General features: G+C 43.7%; 1 protein-coding gene across 1 annotated transcript; it reads right to left on the bottom strand.

Moving 5' to 3' along the window:
- Window positions 1–27,959, bottom strand: LOC115380338 (kinesin-like protein KIF2C). The gene is given in 23 exon segments (XM_030081472.1): window positions 1–42; window positions 536–539; window positions 17,276–17,375; window positions 17,965–18,058; window positions 18,196–18,234; window positions 18,325–18,391; window positions 18,550–18,617; window positions 19,199–19,309; window positions 19,878–20,091; window positions 21,921–22,011; window positions 22,014–22,062; window positions 22,173–22,267; window positions 22,594–22,655; window positions 22,810–22,908; window positions 23,610–23,772; window positions 23,932–23,986; window positions 24,146–24,241; window positions 24,392–24,486; window positions 24,724–24,843; window positions 25,251–25,394; window positions 26,304–26,352; window positions 27,721–27,822; window positions 27,948–27,959. Coding segments are annotated over 23 exon segments (1,971 nt in total).
- Window positions 27,960–27,969: the final 10 nt, after the last annotated feature.

Below are 27,969 nucleotides of genomic sequence, written 5' to 3' on the forward strand. Positions count from 1 at the left end.
TCATGCGCCAGTAGATCTTCTCTGTCTCCAAACACACGCTCTCTCCTTATTGCACCATTTGCAATGTCTTCTAGTAGTGCCAAAGCAGCCATTGTTAACGGTATTTTCTGCATCACTTTGCACCTGCTTTTATATCCACTCATGCAATTGCAGACACATGGGTGTGTTAATTCTTCATCAATTTTAATTGTTCGTGTGTTTCAGATGTGCACATCACTCTGAAGTGTAATTGTTTTCACATTATCAACAGTTTCCCAGCATCACCTCTAAGTGTCGCCAAAGGAACAATAGCTGTAGAAACGTGCATACGCCAGCTATGAGGTTGGCGTGAGGCACCGCACATTTCCACGCTCATTTCACTCTTTATACATCTGAACCTTGCCGTGGAAAAGGGCGTACGCCACGTTTTTGTGCATACGCATGCTTTATACATGAGGCCCCTGCACCGGCACCGTACGAGAACAAAAGGCAGAGAAACTCTCCAGCTACAGCAGCGCACTGACATAGATTGTGAAACAAAGCGAAGAGTTGCCACTCCGCTGTATTTTCACTGGCTAACAGCAGCACACTGGCTTAGCTTGTCTATTCAGAGAAGAGGTATCACTTCGGCTTATTTTTCATTCTATGTTATCACATGCATACTACTGCTCATTCATTGGTAGTTGAATTGTTAGGGGTGTTTGATAAGTAATTTACATTTTTAAAACAAATAATAATTTAACATATTTTTAAATTACTGGAGTCAACATCTACTCCTTCAAGATAATTTATTATGTTCTACAACTCATAAACATACACCAACACTACATACTGAGTGTTTGAGCAGCATATCTCCTCTGTGCTACAACAGATCCATGGTAAAAATTATTAACATTAATGCTGAAGCCCTCCCCCACAGTTTCAAAAAATCCTGGAGGAAACCCTGCACAGAGAGGGAAAGGGAGAGAGGGCGCGGGGCATGAGAGCAGTTAAGAAAAAGAAAACCATATAGAGAAATCTGGAGACATGGAGGAAGACAGTTGCCAGGGAAGATAACGTTAGCCGACAACAAAACAGAGTCGGAGAAGCAAGAAAAAATCTGTTAAAAGTCATATACGTTAAGTATATTAAGTATTGAGAGTACCAAAGCTGTTATCAAGGTACTCATTCAAGACCTCTGGTCAGTTCAGTCTTGATTATTGTGTGAAACTGGGCTTGCAGCAAAACTAGAATGTTCATTCTCTCTGTACCAGCACTTTGCAGGTTGTTAATAAAAGAGGAAATGTTCCTGTTTTGTGTGCCCTGAACTTTTTTTTTGTCAAAAAGTTATCAAAAAGGTATATGTATCATTAATGGTAAAAAAAAAAACAAAAAAAAAAATCATTTTTACTTTTTACTTTTGTACTTGTCAGTACTTTTGCCACCTCTGCTATTAAGGACAGCAATGACTAAAATGTGACTAAGACGAATGAGCATTTTTCGTCCAGAAGACTTAGACTAAGACTAAAATTAAATGGCTGTCAAAATTAACACTGACTCAGATGTGCCCTCTTGTGCCAGTAGTGTTTGACTGGGCCTTATAGCTGATTTCTGTCTGGCCATCCCTCCACACAGTACGCCATGACTTGCCTGCAGCCGCTGTCAGCACACAGCTGCTCATGGAGCTCTGTCAGGTATTTGTCACTTTTGGGGAGATTGTCCATTATTGAATCAACATAGATATTAGTATCTTCCATCAGGGCATTGTCTTCTCGTGTGACATTGTCTCTGAGTGGGGCGCAAGAGAGTGTGTCAGCAGTTGTGAGGCTTTTCCCTGGTGCGTGTGCAATTGTGTAGAACCTCATTAAGTGCATCCTGAATCTCTGTACTCGGGGTGGCAGCGCGTCCAGAGCCTGCCCCCCTGGTAGACTCACAAGTGGTTTGTGATCGGTTTCCAACTCAAAATGTAGGCCCAGGATGAAATCGCTGAATCTCTCACAGGCCCTTGTCAGCGCCAGTGCCTCCTTTTCCAGCTGGGCATAATGCTGCTCTTTGTCAGTCAGGGATCTGGAAGCATAAGCAACTAGAGACCACACATTATCATCTTTTTGAAGCATCACTGCCCCTAGCCCATAGGATGAAGCATCAGCTGATATTTTCAGTGGGTTGTTGGGGTCGTACAGCTGTAGGACTGATGCAGTGGAGAGCTCATGCTTGAGGCTGCAGAACGCCCTCTGTTGTTCATGACCCCAGCACCACTGATTCTTTTTGGACAGCACGTCTCTCAGTGCTTTGTTCTTTTCAGACAGATTTGGTAAAAATCTCCCAAGCTGGTTTACCATTCCTAAAAAACGTCTGAGCTTGCTTATGTTTGTCGGCTCTTTCTATTCATGTCCTGTACAGCTCTGGTTTTGTCTTGATCTGGCCTCATGCAGATTTTGACATGTTAAGTGTGACCCCTGCCTTCTCAGCTCACTCCAGGACAGCGTGCGTCCTAGTGTCATGCTACTCTCTTGGCCCCCCAGACTAGGATATCGTCCATGTGACATACAACACCTTCTAGGCATGCAGAGACCTTTGTCACCATCATGTTTTGAAAGTGTTCTGGGGCGGAGGAGATGCCGAAGGGCAGGCGGTTAAAGGCCCCATGGCCTGAAAAATGAAATTTTCGTTGTTTTTGCGTGATAGGGAAGGTCTTGGGACCACATATATACTGTACCAAGCATTTCACCTATGATAAATGGAGAAGTGCACGAATCCCTTTTTTGAAACTGTCCCTGTAAAACAAGCGGATTTCTGACGCCAGTCTGTAATCTGACGTCAGTGACTCTGCCGACAGCCCGCCTTCAATCCCCAGGCAACCAACTCTCAAGCCAGCCAACTCAGACAGTTTGTTTACGCTCCTCGGACTACAAGCTACCAAGCTAACGAGCCCAGCCAATTAGCTTCAACTCCCCGACCAACAATCTACCAAGCTAGCGAACTTAGCCAGTTAGCTTCAACTCCCCGACCAACAAGCTACCAAGCTAGCGAACTTAGCCAGTTAGCTTCAACTCCCCGACCAACCAGCTACCAAGCTAGCGAAATTAGCCAGTACCCCTCCGCTCCCCGGGCAGCAAGTTCACAACATATTTAACAAAAAATAATGTACCATTCTGAAACATCTTGTAATAAACAGATTTGAGGTGGTTCGGTTTCTCCTGCTGTGTGTTGTTCGGGATCGTACGGTCGTAAACCATCACGCTCAGGGTCCCGGTTTCACGGGTCCCACAGGGTTTTAGTCCAAATTTGCTCATCTGTTGGGCTCATTTCAGCGCAGACTGTTTTATCAACCCGACACAATCAAATCAAATCAAGCTTTATTGTCATTTTGCTGCACATACAGCAGTAGTGCACACAAAATGAGATAGCGTTTTTCACTTGGGAATTTGATTGATGGGTAAAGTCAGCCTGGCGTGGATCCCGGCTCTCTTCCCCCTCCTTTGTTCACGTTCGCACCACTTGCGCTTCCTCCTCTCCCTGGTGACTGCCGGTAAAGACACTGGTAAAATCCTGTGCTGTATGTCCACATCAAAGCAGAATGCCTCAGTTTTTGCAGCATGCTTTACCCTGATGTTTAGTAAAGTCTCTCGGCTGTAGGTTATGCAACCTGAGTGTCTGGGTTAAGAAAAACATTTGAAACATTCACTCTCGCTGATCCCTGGAGGGACCGCTGTGTCCATGCGCGTCTTCTGTGGTTTGGGATCGGAGTCGGGCTCAAGTACATACAGTTGTATAACATCACGTTCGGCGGTAGCCATGACAATCTTACATAAGATGATAACTCGCTTTCAACAAGTTTTCAAATAGTTATAAGTAAGTAAGTAAGTAAGTAAGTAAAATTTTATTTATATAGCACCCTTCGCAGTACGAATACACAGAGTGCTGTACAGTAAAAAACAGATAAAACAAAAAACAGTCAGTTGACCGTCGCATCATTATTACATAGACATCACCAACAACAAAAACATCATCAACAATAATGCCATAGCTATGCATAAGAGGCAGTGCAACATAAAGTGCAAGTGCATTATCTCACCAGCAAACGAAGCAGACCATCACTCATCATTTGAAAACACAGGTACAGGTGGAGAGAGAGGAGCAACAATTGTGTTAATGGTGTTAAATAACACTCTGGGGTTGTTCCTGTTAGAGGAGATGAGGTTAGAGAAATAAGCAGCCCTGGCCGTTTCAACCAGCTTATTGTATTCAACGTGAGGTCTTTATAGTACAGTCTATGGACTTCCAGATTGGACGCCTTCCATCCTCTCGCTGCTCTGCGGCGTTTACCGTCTGAGCACACCGATCCTCCTCATTCATCCAGGGAGATGAATTTGTGGGCGGGCAGAGCGAGTGACGACAGGAGCTACGTCATCCAGAATGGCTGCGCAGTGGGCATTGAAAACACGAACCAACAGTCAACGTCATCATCCAGCGACATCAAAACATTGCAGTTGAAACTAGCTCTAAAGCTCTCCACTGTTAGATTGTTTATAATGCGGGAGCTTTTCACACGTTTCTCCGGAACAAAGTCAATGTTCAAAAGATAAGCGAAACATTACACCTTTGTGGTCTGACAGCATCAAGTCCACAACATGGACGTCGCTAACAGTTAGACCGATGGTGAAAACAAGGTCCAATGTGTTACCTCTCTCGTGAGTCGGACTGGACACATGCTGGATGAGATGGAAGGAGTCCGTGAGATTGAGGAAGTCCACAGCAAATGTATCCGCGCACTTATTTACATGGATGTTGAAGTCTCCAAGCAGCAGGATTCTCTCGAAACTGAGAATAGATGCCAGAAAGTCACCAAACTCAGCCAGGAAGGACCCGTTCTTGCCTGGAGAGCGGTAAACAAGGACACAGAAAAAGGGGTTTGTGCGGCCAACCTTGTTTATGAGGACTTCAAACGAGGAGTAGGCTTTGCAGCCCACCGTCCGTGTGTGGAAGCACTTTCGGTGGATGGAGGCTAGGCCCCCGCCTGAGCCGGTGGGTCTCGGGGCACATGAGAAGGAGCAGTCCGCCGGGCAGAGTTCATTAAGCGAGGAGAACTCGTCTGCCTTTTGCCAGGTCTCTGTGATCTGCAGAAAATCCAGGTGACTTGAGACAAACAGATCATTTAAAACAAATGATTTGTTTCTAATCGATCTGGCGTTAATCAGCCCAAAAGCGATGCGGTCCGAGCCAGCTCTGCCGAAGTTTGAGGCTCGGGGTAGGGGCCGCAGACACCTGGAAGGGGTCTCCCTCCTCAGTCGCTCGTCTCCAGGTAGCAACTCCACACTCGGGGGCGAAGCATGAGGATCTCCCACACACGCAGGCACTGAAGCCACTCTCGTGTGCGCTCGCCGATGGGACACCGGAGCAAACGCCGGTAGGTGCGCCGTTGACGCCGGGAGGACGGGTCGTAGGCATGCCAGCCTCCACCAAGGGCCATCCGCCTTGGAGATGGCGTGGAGCACGGACAGGGAGCGGCCTCTGGTTTGTTGTCGGAGCTTTACCGCGGCTCCTGCCCGTCTACTCCTTCTCCTGGACTTTCTCGGCTGGGTGCAGGTGCAGGAGGGCCTCCAGATGACCCCGGGGATTTTGCGGTGCAGGTGACGGTGGGAGCTCCACTGTTCAGATCGGTGAGACAGCGATCTCAGCACCGATGCACGGATGTTAAACAAGGTATGAAAATCATACACAATCACCAAACTAGCACTGTTCTCACAAAGCAATGAACAAACAAAAAACAGAGCAAACACAACGAGGAACCAGCACAGACGGCCTGCTGCCGGCATAGGCGCGACCATCTTGCTGTCATGCGCAGTCATCACTCTCTCTCTCTCTCACACTCTAACAGACATGGTATGGTATCTCGTTGGCTCCATTTTCTCTCACTCTATTGTTTACATCCCAGAATGCATTGCACAGTGACGTCAGTTGATTGGCCCGACCATATGTCACTCAGTCAGCCAATCAGTGGAGAGGGGCTGATTCTCTCTTCTGATTGGCTAAACGAACCGTGCTGCCAGAGCTCAGGGATAAAGGCAAGAAAGAGGAGCTGTAAAACTATATTTATCAGACCACAGGTACTCAAAACCACAAATACATCATGCTAGGGATATCAATAATTAAAATAAAACCCTGGAAAAGTGTACACCATGGGGCCTTTAAAGTGGTAACGCCCAAATGGCATAATGAACGTTGCGTAGAGAGCTGATTCTTTGGACAGGGGAATCTGCCAAAAACCAATGTTTGCGTCTATCTTAGTGAACTATTGTGCACTTGTCAGCATGCCCACGGTTTGTTTTACAGAGGGAAGGATAAACTTTTCACGGCACAGTGACTCATTTAGGGGTGTCATGTCTACACAAATGCGGACTTCCTGTCTGTTCTTTTCGGAGCCACCACCATGCCACAACACCAGTCTGTTGGCTCTTCTATGCAGCTGATGACCCCTAGAGTCTCCTCTCCAGCTCTTTTTTCACTTTGCCCACGAGTGGCAATGGGACAACGCTTTGGCACTTTGAGAGAGAATGGCTTTGCGTCAGGCTTGACTTTAATGGTGTAAGGCTTCTGGACCAACCCAAGTCCATCACAGAGTTTAGGATATGTTTCCTTACTGTCTTTTGGTCTATGGTATCAACTGTGGCTACTAGTTTAAGGCTTACTGATGCTGGCCTACTCAACAGTGCCACCTGCAGGTCTCTCACTACAAAGATTTTCTCTGTAATGCTCCTCTCTTTATATGAGAGTAATTCTGTAGCTGACCCCAGGACAGTTAGTTTAACACCACCAGGACCATAGAGTAGTTTGAGGGCTTTTTTCTAGCTCCCCCTCTCTGTGCATGACACTTTTGTACACCTGCTCTAGAATAGCTGTGACGTCTGCCCCGGTATCTATTTTGAATGACACCTTGCTGCCCCCTTATGTTGATGTCAGCCATCCATGGCTCCTCACCAGAGGCTACTTCTCCAAGGAACAGTTCATCGACATCTTCAGCAACCGCATTTACAGTCTTTGTTAGCCTGCACACCTTCCAATAGTAACCATTTACCACAGTTGTGGCATTCTACAGTCTTAGCTGGACACTGGGATGCAGGATGAGAGAGTGATTTTCCACATTTCCACATGCTTTGTGTTCTGCCTTGTTCTGCACAGGTTTCTTATTTTTGGGCTGTGTCTGTTCTTTGGCTTTAAATTTCTGCTGTCTCCCTCTCTTAAAATGCTAGCATCCATAGCTGCTTTGCTAGCACTTAGCTCTCTCAGATCAGTCTGCTGCCGCTTAATTTCCTCTGACCTGTCTAGCCATTGTGATGGCTTTTGCAAGAGTGAAGATCCTTATCAAGTTGCATTCTCCCAGACAGTGATGAATCTTTAAGGCCCACTACTAATCTGTCTCTCAAATTTTCGTCATGTAGATCACCATACTCACAGTTTGCTGCTAGTGCCTACAGGGCTGTGATGAATGTGCTTGGCTGTAAGTTCCAGCCCGCGTAGCATGTCGTCAGCCTCGTCCCCCATGCAATACACCAGTGTATTTACCTGGTTAGCTTCGGAGGAGGTGTTTAAGTTGCTCACCAGTCTAAAACATAAAACCTCCTTATCCACTCCTCCCACTCATGGGACTTAGAGAAGTTGAAAGGCTCAGGTGTTTTGATGGTGAACGTCGCATTGGAGGTGCTGCTGCCCTTGGCTGCTGCTGCTGCTGGCTGTCTCCGTACATGCTGGATGTTTTTGTTTTTCTTTTAATCAAAAATAAACATTTTCCAGCCGTGCATTGTTGCTCAAAGTCATCCCACTTCTGACACCATGTTGTGTTCTTATGTAGAGGCAATGTTGACCACTTTGATTTTACTTTAGACTGTTTACTGAGCGTAAATAATAAGCAGAAAAACATACAGCACAGCACAGTTAGCAGTAGGCAATCAAATTCAGTGTGTTTCTCGAGCTCGCACTATTGGCTGCAGACCCAGGCATGATGTGACATCTTGTACATTAACATGTTCAATGCCAAATATGAGTTTACACCACACACCTGTGGTGAATTAAATTGATTGGACATGATTTGGAAAGGCACACACCTCTCTATAGAAGGCCTCACAGCTGACAATGCATATCAGAGCAAAACCAAGCCATGAGGTCAAAGGAACTGCCTGCAGAACTCAGACACAGGACTGTTGCAATCACAGATCTGGGGAAGGCTACAAAACAAAATTCTGCTGCACTGAAGGTTCCAAAGAGCACATCGGCCTCCATAATTCTCAAATGGAAAAAGTTTGGTACAACCAGGACACTTCCAAGAGCTGGTCGCCTGGCCAAACCGAGCAATTGTGGGGAGAAGACCCTTAGTAAGAAAGGTTACCAAGAACCCGATGTTCACGCTGACTGAGCTCCAGAGATCCTGTGTGGAGATGGGACAGAGTTCCAGAAGGACAGCCATCACCGCGGCTGTCCACCAATCTGGGCTTTATGGCAGAGTGGCTAGATGGAAGCCTCTCCTCAGTGCAAAACACATGAAAGCCCGCTTGGAGTTTGCAAAAAAGCACCAGAAGGACTCTCAGACTGTGAGAAACAAGATTCTCTGGGTCTGATGAACCAAAATTGAACTGTAATAGTATGGGATTCATTATGTCTTCACTTGTAGTAGTTCTTTGGTGTTTTCTTTTATCATAGACATGTGTATTGAAAGATGTTATTTTTCATACCTTGACATGTTTCGACGGTAAGCTTCCGTCTTCATCAGAAGGTCACACAGGTGGAGTTGTGTGACGCTTTTTTTCAGCTGATGTTACGGAGGGCAACCCACCTGTCAGTTTTTTTGACAGGTGGGTTACACCTCCCACTGTAAGTGGGTGTGTTAATATGGTGTTTTTTTCATGACTCTTTGAATGCGCTCGGTGACCCCTCTGACGTACAGTAGTTGTCACTACTCCTCTGCTCTCCGTTGTGTGTTCCGTGTTTTTTTCCTCTTCTTTGTTTTCGTTTCCTCTTCCTCTCTCTTTCCCTTACCTGCCGTGCGCCTTTCTGAGATGATCTGTGAGTTTTTGCGTATGTCCTGCCTTCACTTTCTCCAGGATGTCGTCCACGTACCACTTCCATAGTGTGGGTCCTGTACTCCTCCGGTGCCGATGTGATTGCCTCATTCTCCAGATGTTCCATGTAAAACCCACACATTATGGCTGATAGTGATCTCCTATGGCGAATCTCTCTTTCTGCCTGTATATCTTATTGCGAAATTGGAAATATGTTGAAGTAGCGATGAATTGGAGTAGCTGACTGATGTCTTGAACTGTTAGGTTGGTGTGTTTTATGAGGTTTTTGTCCGTTAGTAGGTGTTGCTGTACTATTTGTAGTGTTGCCTCTACTGGTGTTTTGGTGAGACAGTGAGACGACATCATGAGATATGAATATTTCGTCCTTTCCCACTTTTATGTTTTAAGCTCTTTTGAATTTTTACAATGTTGTTCCGTTTGGCCTAGTAGTGGTTTTATTATTTCTGCGAGGTATTTGACAGGTTGTATGTTATGTTGACCCGATGCTGTCCACAATCGGGCGTAACCGCATCACACAACTCCACCCGTGTGACCTTCTGATGAAGACGGAAGCTTACCGTTGAACATGTCAAGGTATGAAAAATACATCAAGATTGAACTGTTTGGCTTTAATTTCCAAACGGTATGTCTGTAGGAAACCAGGCACCGCTCATCACCTGCCGAGTACCATCCCAACAGTGAAGCATGGTGGTGGCAGCATCATGCTGTGGGGGTGTTTTTCAGCAGCAGGGACTGGGAGACTGGACAGGGTTGAGGGAAAGCTGAATGGAGCATGGTACAGAGATATCCTCAATGAAAACCTGTTCCACAGTGCTCAGGACCTCAGACTGGGCTGAAGGTTCAACTTTCAACATGACAATGACCCTAAAAACACAGCCCAAGACAACACAGGAGTGGCTTAAGGGACAGCTCTGTGAATGTCCGCGAGTGCCTCAGCCAGAGCCCTGACTTGAACCCTATTGAGCATCTCTGCAGAGACCTGAAAATGGCTCTCCACTGACTGTCCCCATCCACCTGACTGAGCTTAAGAGGATTTGCAAAGAATGACAGAAAATCCCTCAATCCAGGTGTGCAAAGCTGGTTGCGTCATACCCAAAAAAGACTCAAGACTGTAATTGCTGCTAAAGGTGCTTCAACTAAGTACTGAGTAAAGGGTCTGAATACTTAAGTCGATGTGATATTTCAGTTTTTCCTTTTTATAAATTCGCAAAAAATTTCTACAATTCTGTTTTCACTTTGTCATTATGGTGTATTGAGTGTAGATTAATGAGAGAAAAAATGCCGCAACATAACAAAGTGAAAAAAAGTGAAGCGGGTCTGAATACTTTCTTAATACACTGCATACATACACACTTACACATAGGCTGCATGACTAATAAAATTTTGTTTTCAGTTGGCTTCGCACGTTCATGAATACCAGAAAATCCACAAAAATGATTTTTGTGGTCCATTCCATGTAGGAATGTTGCCCTAGCTTTAATAAGACTTTCTTCAGTGTTTTACATCAAATGAGCTACTCCCTTATGACCTCCCAGCAGTGCCACTCCCCCAAAACACTCTGATTTCATTCAACTGGAGCGGAACTTCACAGAGCTGGTGCCAGGTTAGCCAAATATGCTGTACTTTACTTAATTTACTTTCTCCCCCCTGTGAAAGCTGAAAGATAGAGGGATGAAAATGCCGGGTGAAAAAAAGGTTGAAACTATTTCAGTGATCTGGGACCACTTCGATGGTCGGTTAACATGTTGAACAATGTTTAGTGGTCTTATTTTTCATTTTATTTTATTTTATTTTTTGGCTGTTTGTTTTTCATATATGTATATATATATATATATATATAGTATATATATATATATATAATAATTAAAGGAGAGCTACTATAAAAGGACCACAGTACAATAAAAGCATTAGTTCCCAAAATCAGTAAGTAATTGTGTTTAAATAATCATTATCTCAACATTTGCAAAAATAATCATGATTTAAATTTTTGGGTTAGGGTTAGGGTAGCAGCCCCACTAACACTATGCTCGAGCAATCATTAACTGTGATCAGTTTGTGTTTGTTGCTGAATTGTGCCCAGCCCTTGCCTTACCTGGCCCTCCTTCCCTCATGGTATTGCCTCAAACATCTTTTAACTGTACTCATTACTACAAACAAACAAGCAGGAAGACAGATTTAATTAGATAGATGGATAGATAGATAGATAGATAGATAGATAGAGAGATAGATAGATACTTTATTCATCCCGCAGGAAATTCGCAGTTTTTCAGCAGTATCCACAGATTACAGATTAAGTAAATAAAAAATAAAGAATAAAGAATAAGATCTAAGTACAACAGAATAAGATCTAAGTACAACAGAATAAAATCTAAGTACAACCCAGTGTGCAAAAAGCAATGTGCAAAAAAAAAAACGTGTGCATGGGTGTATAAAATGTGCATAGAGGTAGGTCAATGTGCAAATTAGAAGAAATATACAGTATACACAGATGATAAATACAGTAAGCAATATAAACACTATAAACAAGGATTATAAAAAAAATAGAAATATAAACAATTTAAACAGAAGTATGAACAATTTTAAACAGCAGAGGAAAATAACCTAACCTGGAGGAACACACGCTCCGACTGAGGTTCAGAGTTAGTGTGAAACCATGAGACCAAGACCGTCGACAGAACCTGGACGCCCGGTACTGGGATTCAGGAACTGTCAGACTTGATCCAGCCTTATGGCAGGACAGTGACATCAGTCTGTCACTGAGCTGCTCCTCTGCCTGGTGATGGTGCTGTGCAGTGGATGCAGTGATTGTCCATGATTGACAGGAGCCTGCTCAGCGCCCGTTGCTCTGCCACGGATGTCAGGCTCTCCAGTTGGGCGCCCACACAGAGCCCGCTCGCTCCTCACCTTTGTCCAGTTCGTGAGGCGTCCCTCTTCTTGATGGCTGCCTCCCCAGCACACCACCGCATAGAAGAGTGGCGCTAGCCCACAACAGACGGTATAACTCAGCAGCAGTTTTTTGCAGATATTGAAGGACGCTAGCCTCCTGAGGAAGTACAGTCGGCTCTGTCCTTCCTGCACAGAGCGTCCGTGTTGGCCGTTCCATCCAGTTCTATCATCCAGCTGCACTCCAGGTATTTGTAGGTCTGCACCATTTCCACACATGGAAATGTGTGGAATCTTTCTTTCGTTGATGTTACGGGCTCCCGGGTGAGGCCTGGTCCTCCTGAAGTCCACCACCATTTCTTTTGTCTTGGAGGTGTTCACGGGGAGGTGTTGGAACCACACCATGCTACGAGGTCCTGGATGAGGTTTCCCGTACTCCTCCTCCTGTCCACCGCTGATTACAGCCCACGATGGCCGTGTCGTCCACGAACTTCTGCCGTGGCAGGACTCCGAGTTGTACTGCAAGTCCGACGTGACAGGGTGAAAAGGACTGGAGAGAGTACAGTCCCCTGCAGCGCCCTGTGCTGCTGATCACAGTGTCTGACCTGCAGTCCCCCGTCGCACATACTGAGGTCTGCCTGTCAGATAGTCCATGATCCAATGCCGTCAGTGTGAGCCTACTACCATATCAGTCAGTTTGTGACCGAGCAGCTGGGGCTGGATGGTATTGAAGGCGCTGGAGAAATCCGAAAATAGGATTCTCACAGCACCCACTTGCCCCTGTCCAGGTGAGAGCAGGGATCGGTGTCAGCATGTAGAAAATGGCGTCCTCCACTCCCACCTTCTCCTGGTACACAAACTGCAGAGGGTCGAGGGCATGGCTCACCTGCGGTCTCAGATGGGTGTAGCAGCAGCCGCTCCATGGTCCTTCATCAAATGTGACGTCAGGGGCGGACCGGCCTGAAGTCGTTCAGCTCTGCAGGACGTGGCTTCTTTGGGACTGGACGATGCATGATTTTCCACCGCAGTGGGGACCTCCCCTGCTCCAGGCTCAGATTGAAGATGTGCTGCAGAGGGTCTCCCAGCTCTGACCGCGCAGGCCTTCAGCGGGACCTTGCAGCTTTGCCGGGGCAAGCCTCCTCAGCTCTCCACACACCTGGGCTGCTGTGATTGTAGGCAGAGAGGGGGTCTCCTCATCGGCGTCTGTCCACTTGTAGCGGGGGGAGGATGGAGAGGAGGGGTGGGGGGCAGGGGATCAGAGGTGAGAGTGAGATGGGGTGGTCAACCTGTTGAAAAAGTTGTTCAACTCGTTCGCCCTCCCCCATCCCCCTCAATGGTGTCCCCCTGCCTGGATTGCATCCGGTGATGATCTTCATCCCGTCCCACACCTCCCTCATGCTGTTGTTCTCGCATCTTCTGCTCCAAATTCCTTCTGTACTGCTCCTTTGCCTCCCTGAGCTGGACTCTTAGTTCCCGCTGTCTACGCGTTTCAGCTCCTGCTTATCACTGTCTTTGAAGGCCTTCTTCTTCTGGTTCAGAAGGCCTTTAATGTGACTGGTGATCCAGGGCTTGTTGTTCGCATAGCAGCGCACCGTTCTTACAGGAACAACAACATCCATACAGAAGTTAATGTAGTCAGTGGTGCAGTCTACAACCCCCTCGATGTTCCCGCTGTGCGACCCCTGCAGTACATCCCAGTCAATAGTGCCAAAACAGTCTCTCAGAGCGTGCTCTGCCTCAGGAGACCACTTCCTGAATGACCGTGTGGTTGTGGGTAGTCTCCTCACCTTTGGTTTGTAGTGAGGCTGCAGCAGAACAAGATTATGGTCAGCTTTTCCCAGTGCAGGCAGTGGGGTGGCCCTGTATGCATCCTTTACATTTGCATACAGCAGGTCAATAGTCTTATTTCCCCTGGTGTTACAGTCCACATACTGGAAAAAAGCAGGAAGTGTTTTGTCTAGGGTCACATTATTGAAGTCCCCGGAGATCAACACAAGCGCCTCGGGATGCTGTGTTGTGAGTTTGTCAACAGCGGAGTGGATGACGTCACACGCGACTTCTGCGTTGGCTCGGGGCGGAATGTAAACAATGACCACGATGGCGTGTCCAAACTCTCTGGGCAAGTAATAGGGACCTAAACTTATGGCCGGAAGTTCAATGTCCCTGCAGCAGATGCAGATCTTCACACTTACATGCCCAGGGTTACACCACCTTGTGTTCACGTACACCACGAGCCCCCCTCCTTTCCGCTTCCCGCAGGCTTTGTTGTCTCGGTCCGACCTGACTGTGCTGAAGCCGGGTAGCTCCACGTTAGCATCTGGGATGCTAGTCGTTAGCCACGTTTCAGTAAAGCACAACAAACTGCACTCTCTGTAGATCTTGACATTTTCACCAGCGCAGCCAGCTCGTCGATCTTATTGGGCAGTGAGTTCACATTCCCCATGATTACCGCAGGTACCGTAGGTTTATATCGCCACTTTTTCTCCAGCCGCTTAGCCTCCAGCTTAGCGCCGGCTCTGCAGCCTCGGTACGGTCTCCTCACCTCGTCAGGTGAATGTGGAACCACGCCGACACGGGACTTGGTCTTCAGAGAAAGTAGTTGTTTTCTCGAGTAAACGAGTTTCAGCGGGGTGAAGATCCATAATCAGGTAGCACACGGATACAGATCAGGTACAGCTTAACAAACTGGAAACAAACTAAACTAAACTAATAAAAGACAAAAATGCGGACATACACGGAGCTGCTGAAAAGGCTGCCACTCGCGTCGGCGCCGGAACCAGAACTGACAGGCTGACAGACTGACAGGGTTTCAGTCCGGTGGTGTTGCGTCGGGAAGCGATGTGTTGGGAGGTAGAGTTTTCATCGGGCCTGAAAATTAAGACCCGACCTGACCCGACATTTTCGGGCCTGCTTCGGGTTCTGTGGGAGATTTTTTTTTTTAAATAATAATAATAATTAAAAAAAAAAAAAAATAGAATTATGTGTTCTGTTATTGATTATGACGTTTCATTTTTATGTGACTGGTGGAGAGAGTGAGAGACTGGATTGGATTTGGAGGCTAAACTTTCAGTGACAGACAGACAACCAGCTGTGCGAGCGCAGCGCAAACAAGTGAGAGAGAGTTGCAGCAGTATCCCGTTGTGCTGGCAGAATCGGCAGCAGGGACGGTTTCTGCTATGGGCAGTGCAACTGCCCAGGGCGCAATCTACTTAAAACTAAAAAAAAAAAAAAAAAAAAAAAAAAAAAAAAATCTCCAGTTTTCTAGACTACCGTATTGACCCGCACATGCCGCGGCACCGTCCGGCACCGCGCCCACCCGGTCAGGTCTGCCGGATATGACAGGTGAGTTGCCTGATGCTGGCCGCCGCACCGGCCAGCATCAGGCGGTTATCAGGCGGACTGATGATGCCGCCTGATAACGACTGATTGGTGCCCCGGTGTCGCGGCCGACAGGCTCTGCTAAATGATGGCGAATTTGGCCTTTTATTTATTTATTTTTTTTTTTTTCGCGTGCTTTATCGGGCTGTCGGACCTAAAGTTCGGCTAATTAGTCGGGTCGGGTAGGGCGTCGGGCTGGCCCAGTCGGGCCCGGTTCGGGTCGGGCCTTAATTTTCAGGCCCGATGAGAACTCTATCTCCCAACACATCGCTTCCCGACACACACCACCGAACACACCGCTTCCCGATACCCCGCTTCCCGACACACTGCCTCCCGACACACCTCACCGCCCTCCGCCTCCCGACACACTGCCTTCCGCCTCCTGGCACAACGCCACCCGACACACCGCCTCCCGCCAAACCGCTTCCAGACAAACACCTGCCTACATAGGCTACTGCTTCCCGACACACAGCATCCCGACACAGAGCCGCTCGCTTCCCGACGCACCTCCTCCTGACACATCTATTAAACAAACAAAAGTACAGGTCTCTCACCTGGCTGCCAAATCACAAAGATGCTGCCAAAAAGTTAAAAAAAAAAAAAAAAAAAAAAAAAAAAAAAAAAAAAACATAGACAGCCTGAGGGGATTCAGCAGCCGGGTAACCCACTATGTCCAGTGGCCTCCCTGGAGAAATAGCCTACCTCTCCCTGCTGCCTCCTGATCCACCTGCCTTTTATCTCCACCCAAAGCGGACCACAGTGTGACAGTGCCGATGTATGGTAAATTAACAGTATACTTTTTATTATTATTATTGTTATTGTTAAAACCGACATTAGGCATATGTCTGCGCAAAAACACACGTCGCCAAACGCACAAACGTCTGCGCAAAAGCGCACCTGTCGCAAAACGCACACCACCAAAAGAGGAGTCCAAACATAATTGAACACTATTTAACAATTGCGCTATTAATGGAAATATCCAATTCAACATTAAGGAGCCCAAATGCTGGCACTAGATGAAAAAGCAATCTTAGCGCCTGTGTTACTTGGCAACCATTCTGTCCACTCTATCTTGCTTGGTGGAATAATGAATAGCCTAGTTCTCAGTTTTTCTTGTGTGTTTATTTTATGGGCTATATGTAGGGTAACCGTTTATAAAATCAATAAGCCCCTTGAAGCAGTGATATTCTTCAGGTCAGACAGCTGAAATGCAGTAGGCCTAAAATGGAATAGCAGTTTGCAGAATTCCAGCACATCTGTAGACCAATAAGGGAACATCATTCTGACAGGTTAAGTAAATATCAAATTACAAGTTCAAAGATTTGAATGATGGTCAACAGAAAGTTTTTTTTCCCCTGTTACTTTAATAAAGTAACAAAAGGCTGGGCTCCTCACATATGTGCTTGTTTCTTTTGTAAACAGCGGAATCTTTAATAAGAGGGCAGTGCAGTATCATGAAAACATGATACCAAAAGTAATATTTGTTATGGTAATTGCAATGGTGCAACCAGGAGATGTGGGAGAAATATTTAAACCTCTTAACATAAAATATTTTAAAATTATTCAACAAATTTTCAGTAAACCTGGCCTCTAATCTGATAAATTATCCTGCCTTTTAATTGTACATGTCCATTCCAAACCAATGTCAGCTTGAAACGTGAGCAGAGCGTTGACAGAAGTCTGTAACAATAATTCAAAATTAGATTAGATTTGATTAAATTAGATTTAACAAACCTTCCAAAATCTCAAATCTCCCATCTGTAACATGGACATCAGTTAATGAATTCACAGAAAATTTGTATCTCTTTAAATTTCTTTAGACATTCTTTCACGCATTAAGAAAAGATAACAGATAACAAGAAAAAAACAAAACAAAACAAAAATCCGATATTGAGATGCTGTTTGAACACATTTTATTATTTTATTGAGTAAATAGTGCTTATAGCCTTTATGCAATCTCTCTAACATTTCTTTAAAACATGTCATGGATGACAGATGAGTGCTGTGTCAGCGGTCGCTGGGGTTCATCCTTGCCGGTCGCTTCCTCATCAACTGCAGATTGTAAAGCCAACACTGTATCTGTGAATGACAGAAAAGCCTTCATTTTATGTTCAAACTCACAAGAATGGGCCTTATATGCAGTGTGCAGATACCACAACAAAACCAGCACATACTTTGGTCAAATAATTACTATGATTGAAGTAAACATGAAAAGATGAAGCAACAATATTTGAACCAGAGTGGATGCAAGGCCGAACAATAAACTCAGGAGAAAAGTCAGTCTGGAAACATTTTGATAATGTAACATCTCTGCAGACATGCTCAAATTTTCCCCACTGCTGATGCAATTAAAGTTTTTACTCTTAAAAAAAAATTAAGGCATATAAATATAGTTAAGAGTGTGACTTGTAAGTGGAAGGCTCAGATCAGCACAGATGCAGAGATCAGGTCCCATTATAACTAATAAAGATCTTGTTGACTTGACTGCAAAAATCAACATAAAAACTTAGCAGCACTGAAAAGTGGTGCTACAACAGAATCACAAATTAGAACTTTTAGCACAGGAAAGGTCTTGCTATTTTTCCTAAGTCCCAATTGCAAGGAAGTGCTTTCCAATAGAAAGCTGACAGAAGACAAAACTAGTTTGTTCAAGTTTGTTTGTACTAACCCAGCAGCCTTCTTGAATGATCCACCAGGTCAGGAAGTCCTGCCTCAATGTTGTAGGAGGTTTGCTCCAAGGCCCTCATGAGCTCACTGGCCGTCTAGAGAGCAGGAAAATGAAAGAATACAAGGAACTACAGGGAAATTGTATTTTTTAAATGCCATTATGCTTTCTCTGCTTAAATAGCCACTGCAGTAAACAAAAATTAAATGACAATAAAGGGAAAGTACATCACACCTGCGATATGGCATCATACATGCTCTGATCCACAGACTCCTATAGGTAAAGAAAAGCAATTTCAAACAGCTGCACATACTACAGACCTTAAGTATGATTACTGATTATGGTCATTTTTAAAAATCTGACCTCATCACTTTGCTCCTTTGCCTTAATGGCTCCACCAGGTTTGGATTGGCCATTCAGCTCCTTGACTCTACCAGAGAGAGAAGAAAACATGTCATGAAGTAGGTGAGAGGAAGAGCATTTTCCCAAGTAGCTGTGAAAGCTAATGACATGTATTACCTGTGGCATCCAAGGTTTGTGGTTTGCTCTTAACTTGGAGAGTTAAAAATGAATAAACAAAATCTATACCTGTCAGCATAACGTAGTGTGTTCATTGTGTAGTCGCATGATGCCATACCAGGAGACACCGTAGCAATCTGAGAGAAGGGGGGATAATAAATATCATCATCATCATCTAACACATAGTCAACATAATTAGTTTAGCATAATGGGGGCTTGAAGAATTACATTCATTTCAATTAATTTCAGTGGTGGATTCTTAAAATTCTATTTTGTTGTTTTGGTGATATAACTTGCATCTAAGAGCTGAATAAAGGCAGCACTGCTTGAAATTTGCTTTCTCAGTAAATTAGTTGGTACAATGAACTCCAATACTGATTTTTCTTTTTTTTCAGTTATTGAAATGTAAACACAACATTAGGATTAAAATCAAACAAAAGCTATTACAATCCACTGTGTGGACTTTTCATCTTCACCTATATTTTCGCGGTAATACACTCTGTGTTGGGAGCACCTCAGTAGCTCACCGGGTTAGAGCGGGTACCACAGCAGCTTTGGTTTGCCAGAGTAATGTTGAGCCAGAATTTGTGCTTTTGTGATTTTTGGTACTGTCATTAACTACTGTATGGTCGTCTGTATCCATTTATACTTCAACACACTGTGTGCCAGAGTAAAGCTAAGCTTACTTTGGTGCATATTTGGTGTTGCTTCAACATACCATGCAGGTCCTGGATTTCTCTCCAATAAAGGAGTCTCTGAGGACTTTGGTCAACGTGCTCATTCTGAAGGGAATGTGATCGCTGTTCCTACCCAGAGAACGAATACACTCCTGGAGAAAACAAGAGTCAAAGCATCTTTACTCACATCCATATGGCTTGCTGAAAATCAGCACACAAAACAACTTTGATCACTTGTGTCTCGCAGACATCCATTTTTGGGGAAAAAAACAAAAAAAAAACAAAAAAAAAAAACATCCTGTCTTATGCATGGTATTGCATGTCTCAATCTTCATGTGTTTTTGTGACAAAATGTAGTTTGGAGCCCAGACAGCAGCGACAGGGAGGTCACACATAGGATCATACACCAGATGCATCCCTGACGAATCTAAGTCACGTAGTGTGCAAAACACAACTAATTAAAGATTCACAATTCAATACAGCAAGTTCTTCAATGTGAACACTACAGTGACCGGGCGACTTTAAAAGTCATGTAGTGTGAACTCGGTGCAAACTGAACTTGACCTCTGAGAATGTCAGGACTGTTTGGATCACTTCTTTCTCCATAATGGTTTCCATGTGAGGCTTTCAGGTGTGCTATATCTGCACCCATAGCTGGGAGAAAAGATGACATGCTCTTGTCCCTTCACAGCCATAGCTACTAATTAATTCATAGTTTACCGTGAGAGCTAGTAGGCTGCGGTTGATCTCTGCAGTCTCAACCAGTGTGCTGCGGTCATTGCAGCTGACGTCTGTGCCTCGCTCATTACCAGCAAGATCCACCAGTGAAAACTTCCCATGCAGCGTTTTTGCACGGTCACTGCATCTCAGGGCAATCTGCAGGACTGCATGGGAGCGTGATGAGTTTGCGTTGGCTGAGGTCTGCCCTGATGTTCTGGGACAGATATTGAAAAGAGGTGAGGATTAACAGGCAGCAATACTGTATTTCATGTACTAATGTGCAAGTTGATCAGGACATCCAGATAGGACATTACAAAGGGACTGAGAACTTATGTTGTACCTCTTGTGTTTTTATGTTACTGAGTTATAATGAGTTCTCTGGTACACCTCCACAACAGTTATGATCTTGATGTAATATTATTATTCTTCTTGACTGCAGGAAGATTTTAGAACATAGTAATTACCTGAATATACTGCAAGCCTCTCTTTCTAAAAATCGCCATTTTTTCAAATTAAGAACTTGTAATCACAAATTCCTGACTTATGACTAAACATTCCCAACTATTCAATAAACAATAGGCTTATACCAATTATATTAGAATTCAAGACAAATACTGTAAGTATTTTAGATTCCCAACAACATTAAGAAATCGTTTGAATAAAGTTATAAGACAGAGACTCATTATGTATGGATGTTAAGTGAACACAGCTCTATTTCGGATAAAAAATGAAAATGATAATGGTAAGTGTTAATGCTAAAGATGCGGTCTGCAGGTACCGGCTAAACTGATAAAATAGTTTAATTCCTCTGTGTATGTAACTTTTAATATCCAGAAAGTTTCAGCAACAGAGCCTTTGTCAGGGTGTACAAGAAAAAATCATTCAAGATAGAGCTGCTGATCATCTTTAGCACAGGTGTTCTGAATCAGGTAATTAAAAAGCAGAGAATAATAACATTGGTTCTTGATGTAAACTTTGATTTACTTGCAAAATATAAATAATTTCAATGGGAAAATGTGGGCAGTTGCTATAGTTCATGGTTAGGCAACATGTACGCGCAATACCAACCCATTTTTCCAAAAGCTCAAGATGTAGATTTACCGATTCCCTACTTCTTCTAACACGCTTTCAAGTCAAAGACATTCACGGTTGAGAAAAAATATAACACTATCTAATACTGATAACAAGCAGTTTTTGTAACAATCTAGGAATGGGGCAGATGGATGACGTTGAGTCAGACAGTGACATCAAGTAGCTGTTACCAGCTTCTAACAGTTAAGTTCACAACCTTTTATGGTACCATCATTTGCATGTTTTCCACCCTGTAAACGCTGATGAAGGTTGTGTTGCTGAAACACTGGTGATATTCAAAGTAGCCAACACTGTGGAGAAGCACTGAGTGATTCTATTGTTATTTTCATATATCTATTTATAATGAAAATGCTAACCATGTTAAAAATTAGAACCCAAACCCTCAATTGCTACCCTGGATACAATGTACACTCTACATGGGAGGGTAACCAAATGGCAAGCAGGATGTACCTACCGGGATAGCTCATTAGTAACTAAACCCCCCAACCCACATCTCTGAAGTATGACCTCTAATGGTGAAAGTAGAGTCCCTCGTCTTTCACCTGCCACGACAGATTAAATACTCCTTTTCACCATTGGAGTCAGGCTTCACAGAGATGTAGGTTTGGGGTTGATCACTCTTTAAAAGGAGCTAATACACAAGTACACAGTGAGCTGCTTGCTTCTGGCCTATGGAAGAAAGCTTATGGCGCAAATGATCAACTGACTCTAAAACTTGTTGAGGTTTTGTGTCAGTTGGTTTTTAATGAAATCCTTGAAAGGACAAACAACTAGAATGTAGTTCATCAATTAGTTGTTTCAACTACTTGTTAGTATTAAAAATGACTGAGTTTTACAACATCAGCAGAATTAAAGAACTTTGATGTAACTATTCAGCACTATTTCATTCAACTGGCAATTTCAAGTAGCAAGGAAACTCTGAAATTGAAGAGCATTGAAAAGCTCACACACCTGCAAGTGCTGCCCATCTCTATCATCTTTATGACCTCTTCCACTGAGGAAACATACTCCTCCTGCAGACCCACCACTTGAACCTGCTGCGGTCATCTTCCAGGACACGCAACTCGCCTTCTTGTTCAGCAGGTCCGTACACCTGAATCCACAAGCACACTGTCACGTGAACAACACTGTACAACAGTCATTTTTCCTGACAAGCGTTAAAATTAATACATTTTTCAGGGTGACAGAGTCCATAATTCCTACCTTCCCCTTGTAAATCTCAAAAAAGCTCACGTAGGGACAGAGATCCCAGCTAGCATATCTCCTCTGGCTTAGGAGGGCAAAAACATCCTGGGCTGAAGGGAAAAAAGATGGTACAGTTAACAATGAAATACTCAAATCAATACAAACAATATGCGTGAGAGAGCCGAAAATACTTTTAATCTATTTCTATCCGTGATTTAAATGGTAAACCCCATGGTATTCAATGACTCCTGCAACTCTTAAAATCCCAAGATGAGACCAGAGGGAATTCTGTACTCAAAGAGTCTGTGACCACTGGAGGTTACTGGTCCCAGTTGGTAAAAAATGTTTTATTATGATTTGAGGAAAAACCACTCAGATCACATGCACTTGCCAAATGGTGTAGATCTGAAAACCACTGGGGATTTAGGTTTGTACCTGCCCAAAGCGTAGATGCCTTTGGAACTGTTCTGCAGCTTGCCGGTGAAATCACCTCCCATAGTCCTATAAATGAAAATAATTCAAAGAAAAATTAATACAGAATCTGATTATATTAGAGAGTACAATTGAAAGAATAGTGTGGTGTATGAATCTGGATTTTCTGCAGTCTGGAAAACTCCATACAGCACTTTAACCAAAGCAAGAAAAAGGAAGCTACAGACTTACATGAGTCTTTCCACGTCCAGTTTGGCCATAGGCAAAACATGTTGCCATGGCGCCCTCAAAAATGGATTGGACCAGAGGTTTGGCTGTGAATCTGCAACAATTAGTCAAATAATCTATTAGCTGTCAACTATTAATAATTTTTGGTGATTTTTATGAGGAATGATCATTTTGAATTATTTGTAAGAAGACATTTCCAAATTCTTGGATTCCAGCCTCTGAAATGTGATCATTTTCTGGTCTCTTTACTCTCTATGACGGGCTGTGGGAAATGTGATCAAAATTTTGCAACATTTTATGGACCAAACAAATAATCAAAAAATAAATCGACAGATTAATCGATTAAGAAAAATCGTTAGCTGCAGCTCTAAAAAGACCCCACTTAAGTCTTTGTTTCCTTTAGTTTGTTAGTCGCCATCATAAACAAGGTATAAGCATAGTACAAAGTGTGTATGAAGTACATTTTCATTATTGAGCTACACAATGTTAAACTTGTGAAAATGAACCGCAGCAACTAGGTGCTTGAATGAAGAACAAGATGCAACATCTTAACTTCTCTTCCAATTCTACCAACTAGTGATGAATTAATTTTATTTTCTACACATTATACTGTAGAACAATAAACACACTGGGAATCTACCTATGATCTACCAAGTTGTTTGGGCTGATGATTGCACTCATCGGGAGTTTTTCATCATTTCTTCTGATCAGGATGAAAATTCAACTCCAATTGGCTCAAAGAAAACCTGGTATCAGATCCAGCCTGCTGCCTAGTAAAAGCGATAAGCTCATTACCTGTAGACCAAGTCATTGGTGGAGGTCTCATCAAAGCAGTAGTCAAACTGGAACACCTGGTTGTCCAAGTACTTGGTGAGGTCCACCTTCTGTTTTGGCTCATGCACCAGTACAGCCCCTTTCCCACGTACAGACACCACATCAATCTCCTTCTTTTTGACCTCTGGGATGCAAGGAACAAGTGAAAATACAAATTCATTTCAAGGAAACACTGTTTAATTATATGCCAATGGAGAAATGTAATCCTGTTGTGAGATTATTTTTAATGAAATAAAAAGAACATACTGCACACAGCATGTGTAGGACATTATTCTCAACTTGCCTTGCTTGCTGAGTGGCCGCTTGCGAACACACACACAAATTCTGTGAGCTTCAACCTGTGCAAGAGCAGAGTACGCAAGGACATGAAAGAATAAAGAGAAAAGGAGGAGGAATGCACACATCAGTCAATGGTGCTGGCCAATGAATTTGTTAAAAAAAAAAAAAAAAAATCAGTTCAGCACATCCCCTAGTCTGGCACATTTGTCCCATCTTACCAGGTCAGAGGCTGACAGTGGGGTAACTTCCAAGGTCTCTCTAAAATCTTGGATCATGTCGTAAAACTTCTGGTTGGGCCGATGAGCCTCTCCAAACTACAGGAGACACAAAGATATAACCACCAAATTCAGTTGCACTTATTGTGGCGGCATGTCTATAATAATATATAAAAATTTTAACAAAGTTGCACCTTTCCATTTGACAAGGGTAGAAAGACAATTATGAAGGAAATAAAAAGATCTCACCTTTCCCTTCTTGGGCTGTGCGTCTGGTGGCTTGACACCAGACAGCCTTTTGTTTGTCTTGCTGAGTTCCTGGGGGGCCACAGTTCTCCGTCTGCCTGAAATGCACAGATTAAAAACAAAAACTAAGCACAACAAGAGAAAAGTTAAAATGTACAGATGCACATTACACTCTGATGGGCTCAGTCTACAGTGGACTCATGCCTCCATCAGTCAACCAGGAGGACAGGCTGTTGTCTTCTTCACTGTGACTGGCTCTCTCGGTGTATACGCAGTATCAATATAAGCCATGTGGTCCTGTGTGACTAGAGTACGTGTGTAAATCCACCACTGACCCGTTCCTACAGGCAGAGGAGGCAGTCTCTCAGCTCCATTCGCCTTGGTGGCCTCACTGATCGTAGGCAGAGAAGACACCTGTTTGGCCTTGCTCCTCGTGCATGGCGTGTTTGGAATTGCTGGGAAGGAAGACATGTGTTTAAAAATCTAACTAACACGTTTTAATATGTATGGAAAACTATAGTGGCAGCACAGAAAAGGAATGATGATGGAAAGCATCAAAGAATGATTTGTACATGACTAAAACATCCTCAAAGATAATGTAGAGGCAAACTGGCTGAAGACCAAAGATGTCACACAAGCTTTTCTTGTTAAGATCTAATATGATCCATACATTCTGATAGTTACTTATGTGTTATTTTTAATGAGTGTGCGCTACAAATATGTAAAACATGGGCATAAGACAGGTTACCTGTCACTGACAAAGTACAATAAAACAGTTCTTTATAAAACATAATTTATATCAGTTTTGGAGCTTATTACAGTTTTTTCCCCCTGTACACCATCCAGAAGACACAGTACCAACCAGAATTTGTGAGGACTGATGCTGCAGGGGGATCAGTGTGGACTGACTCAGGGTTTGCCCCAGCAGACTCTGAGGCCGGGACCGATACTGGGGGTGAAGGTGCCTCGAACAAACATGTCTGCCTGGCCTGAGACTTCGTGGCAACTGAAAGTAGAGCAAATCCAAGTGACATAGCAGCAAAATGAGTAATGGTGACTGGGTCAGTGGTTACACAGCGTCAGAAACTTGTTAACTATTGTCTCTATGGGATTACAAGTCAGCCTGCTAAATCACAAAAGCAAAAGCAACAGGTGGACAAGGAAAAAAAGATCATGTTACACACCCATGATGTCATAGTCGTGAGTAAGGAGTGGAAAAAACAGTTAGTGGGTAAATCAGTGGTTCCCAACCCAGTCCTCAAGTACCCCCTGTCTTGGAGGTTTTTGTTTCAGCTCTACTCTTTCCCCACTGATCCAATTAAGGCCCTTGCACCTTCATGCACGCCCTCTTCAGGTAGATCTGTTTCAGCCAATCAGTATGAAGCCCTTACATGGATCAGGTGTGAAAGAGTAGAGCTGAAACAAAAACCTCCAGGACAGGGGGTACTTGAGGACTGGGTTGGGAATCACTGGGGTAAGTGCTCCGGGTGCTTAAATAATTATGACACCTTGTGAATCATATCAGCAGATGAAAATATCACTAATTAACAGTAAAAAAAAAAAAAAAAATTGAACCAGTTAGCCCTGGTAATAAAAAGTATTATGTACCATCACAGAGTTAGAAACTGACAAACATGTAGAAATTTCCAATAGTCCTATGACTGAACACTGTGCACTATCACTGTGTGATAATGACCACTTTTTGCTGTCTTCTTCATCTGCTGTATCATTTGTCTAAGTCACCACAATTAAAAACAGATGGATAGAGATATACAGATAGGACTGCATGCCAAGAATTGATCATTTCCATCCCTGTAATGGTCATCATTAAACTGAAGGAGAACACAGTTAGGAGAAACAATACTTACTTAACTGATTCAACAAAAACATAAAACAGTGTGATCGGTTTACATACAGGATGCAGGTACAGGAATTCTGGATGAACGCAGTCGAATCTCATACTTCTATTGAAGAAATGAGCAGAGAGACAAAGGAAATAGTTGCTGAGTAATGAGCATGTCAATAATTGAGCTCACACACAACTGATTCCAGCTCCCAGCCTGCATGTATTCACCAGTCAGCTCAACTACTGCCAAGTCAGGCAAAGGTTTTTTTTTTTTTTCTTCCATCTTCTAAGAACCATAAAGTTTACCAAGGCCTATCACCTGTCATTTTTTTTTTTTTCAGATCACTGAACTGTGATCTGAAAAGCCCAACACTGATAGGAGAAATATGAATGATGAGTCTATGCTCTATTTACACTGTGTAGCACAAGTAGTTTCCACCAGCCTGGCTGTGTGTTCTATAGGGCTTGGCAACCGACGTCACTGCGCAATGCATTCTGGGACGTATTTTGTAGAATATAGTGGGTTTTTTTAAAATTATAATTATAATTAATAGACATGAAGTAATATAAATTAGCATGCATTCTACATACTCCGGTTCAGTAGGTGGCGGTATGCACCTTCAAGGTAAGATTGCAATCCGCCAATAAAACCCAAAGAAGAAGAAGAAGAAGAGGGCGGACACAGAGAGAAACTCGAGGTTTCATGAGAAAAACCTGGTCCCGATCAGGTTAGTTTCATGGAGTCTGTTACTGCAGTAACTGACCGAGAGCTTAAGTTAGCCTACCTCCCTTTGTGAAACGGAAAACTCAGTCTCCCTCATTCAGGGTTAACAGAATCAGAGTTTTCACTAAACCTGCTTTGTGCCGTCACCTTCATCTTTACACAGGATCGTAAGCTGTCATCTGTGAGGCGTGTGCAATGTTTGCTTTTAAGAGCGACAAAAAGATTTAACACGTTTTATTTAGATGTTACAAGATCACCATAATCTTCAAATTTAGAATTACATTTTTAAAACGAACGAACTAAAAAAATACATTTTAATTAAATACTCATCAATTATTTTCAAAAGCCACAGGGAGCCGCATCAGAGGGATGACAGAGCCGCATGCGGCTCCGGAGCCGCGGGTTGCCGACCCCTGGCCTAGCCTACTTTTCAATAAAAAGATTACGCTATAAATTGACATGCCCTGATGTAATTCTTATATGGCCTGAATATAATTTTAAGCTCAAAAATACATTACATCCGACCACACAACAGGTTCTTCCCATGACGGTAACTTCTCGGCGCGCAACAACGAACAACAAGTGGCCTCACAATATGGCGATTCTCCCATCAGCCCCTGCGGCGCTCCGACCGTGACGTCACGCCCCCATCCCCTATACAGACTCTGAATGATACCGATAATAAATACAGAATGCATATGCAAGCGGTCTTGTGTACTCATAGAAAGGGAAAACACATAATTATGAGTAAATAAGTCTTGCCTTCTTTGGGGAGGGCGGTGCTGGGATGACAGCTTTGGTGGTGAGTGAGTTGACATAATCCCGCAAATATGGATTGAGCGCACACAGCTCTTCCAGCTCAATCTACACAGCAAAGACACACATGGGTAGAAAATAGTTTCAATCAATTCCTGACACCAACAAAAGCTCAGTAACAAACTCTTGACTCTGTGCTGACGACAACCGAGGAGAAAAGATTAGTTGGAAACAAAAATATCCATGGTCAGGTGC

The sequence above is a fragment of the Myripristis murdjan genome, chromosome 3 (assembly GCF_902150065.1).
Source record: "Myripristis murdjan chromosome 3, fMyrMur1.1, whole genome shotgun sequence".
Lineage (NCBI taxonomy): Eukaryota > Metazoa > Chordata > Actinopteri > Holocentriformes > Holocentridae > Myripristis > Myripristis murdjan.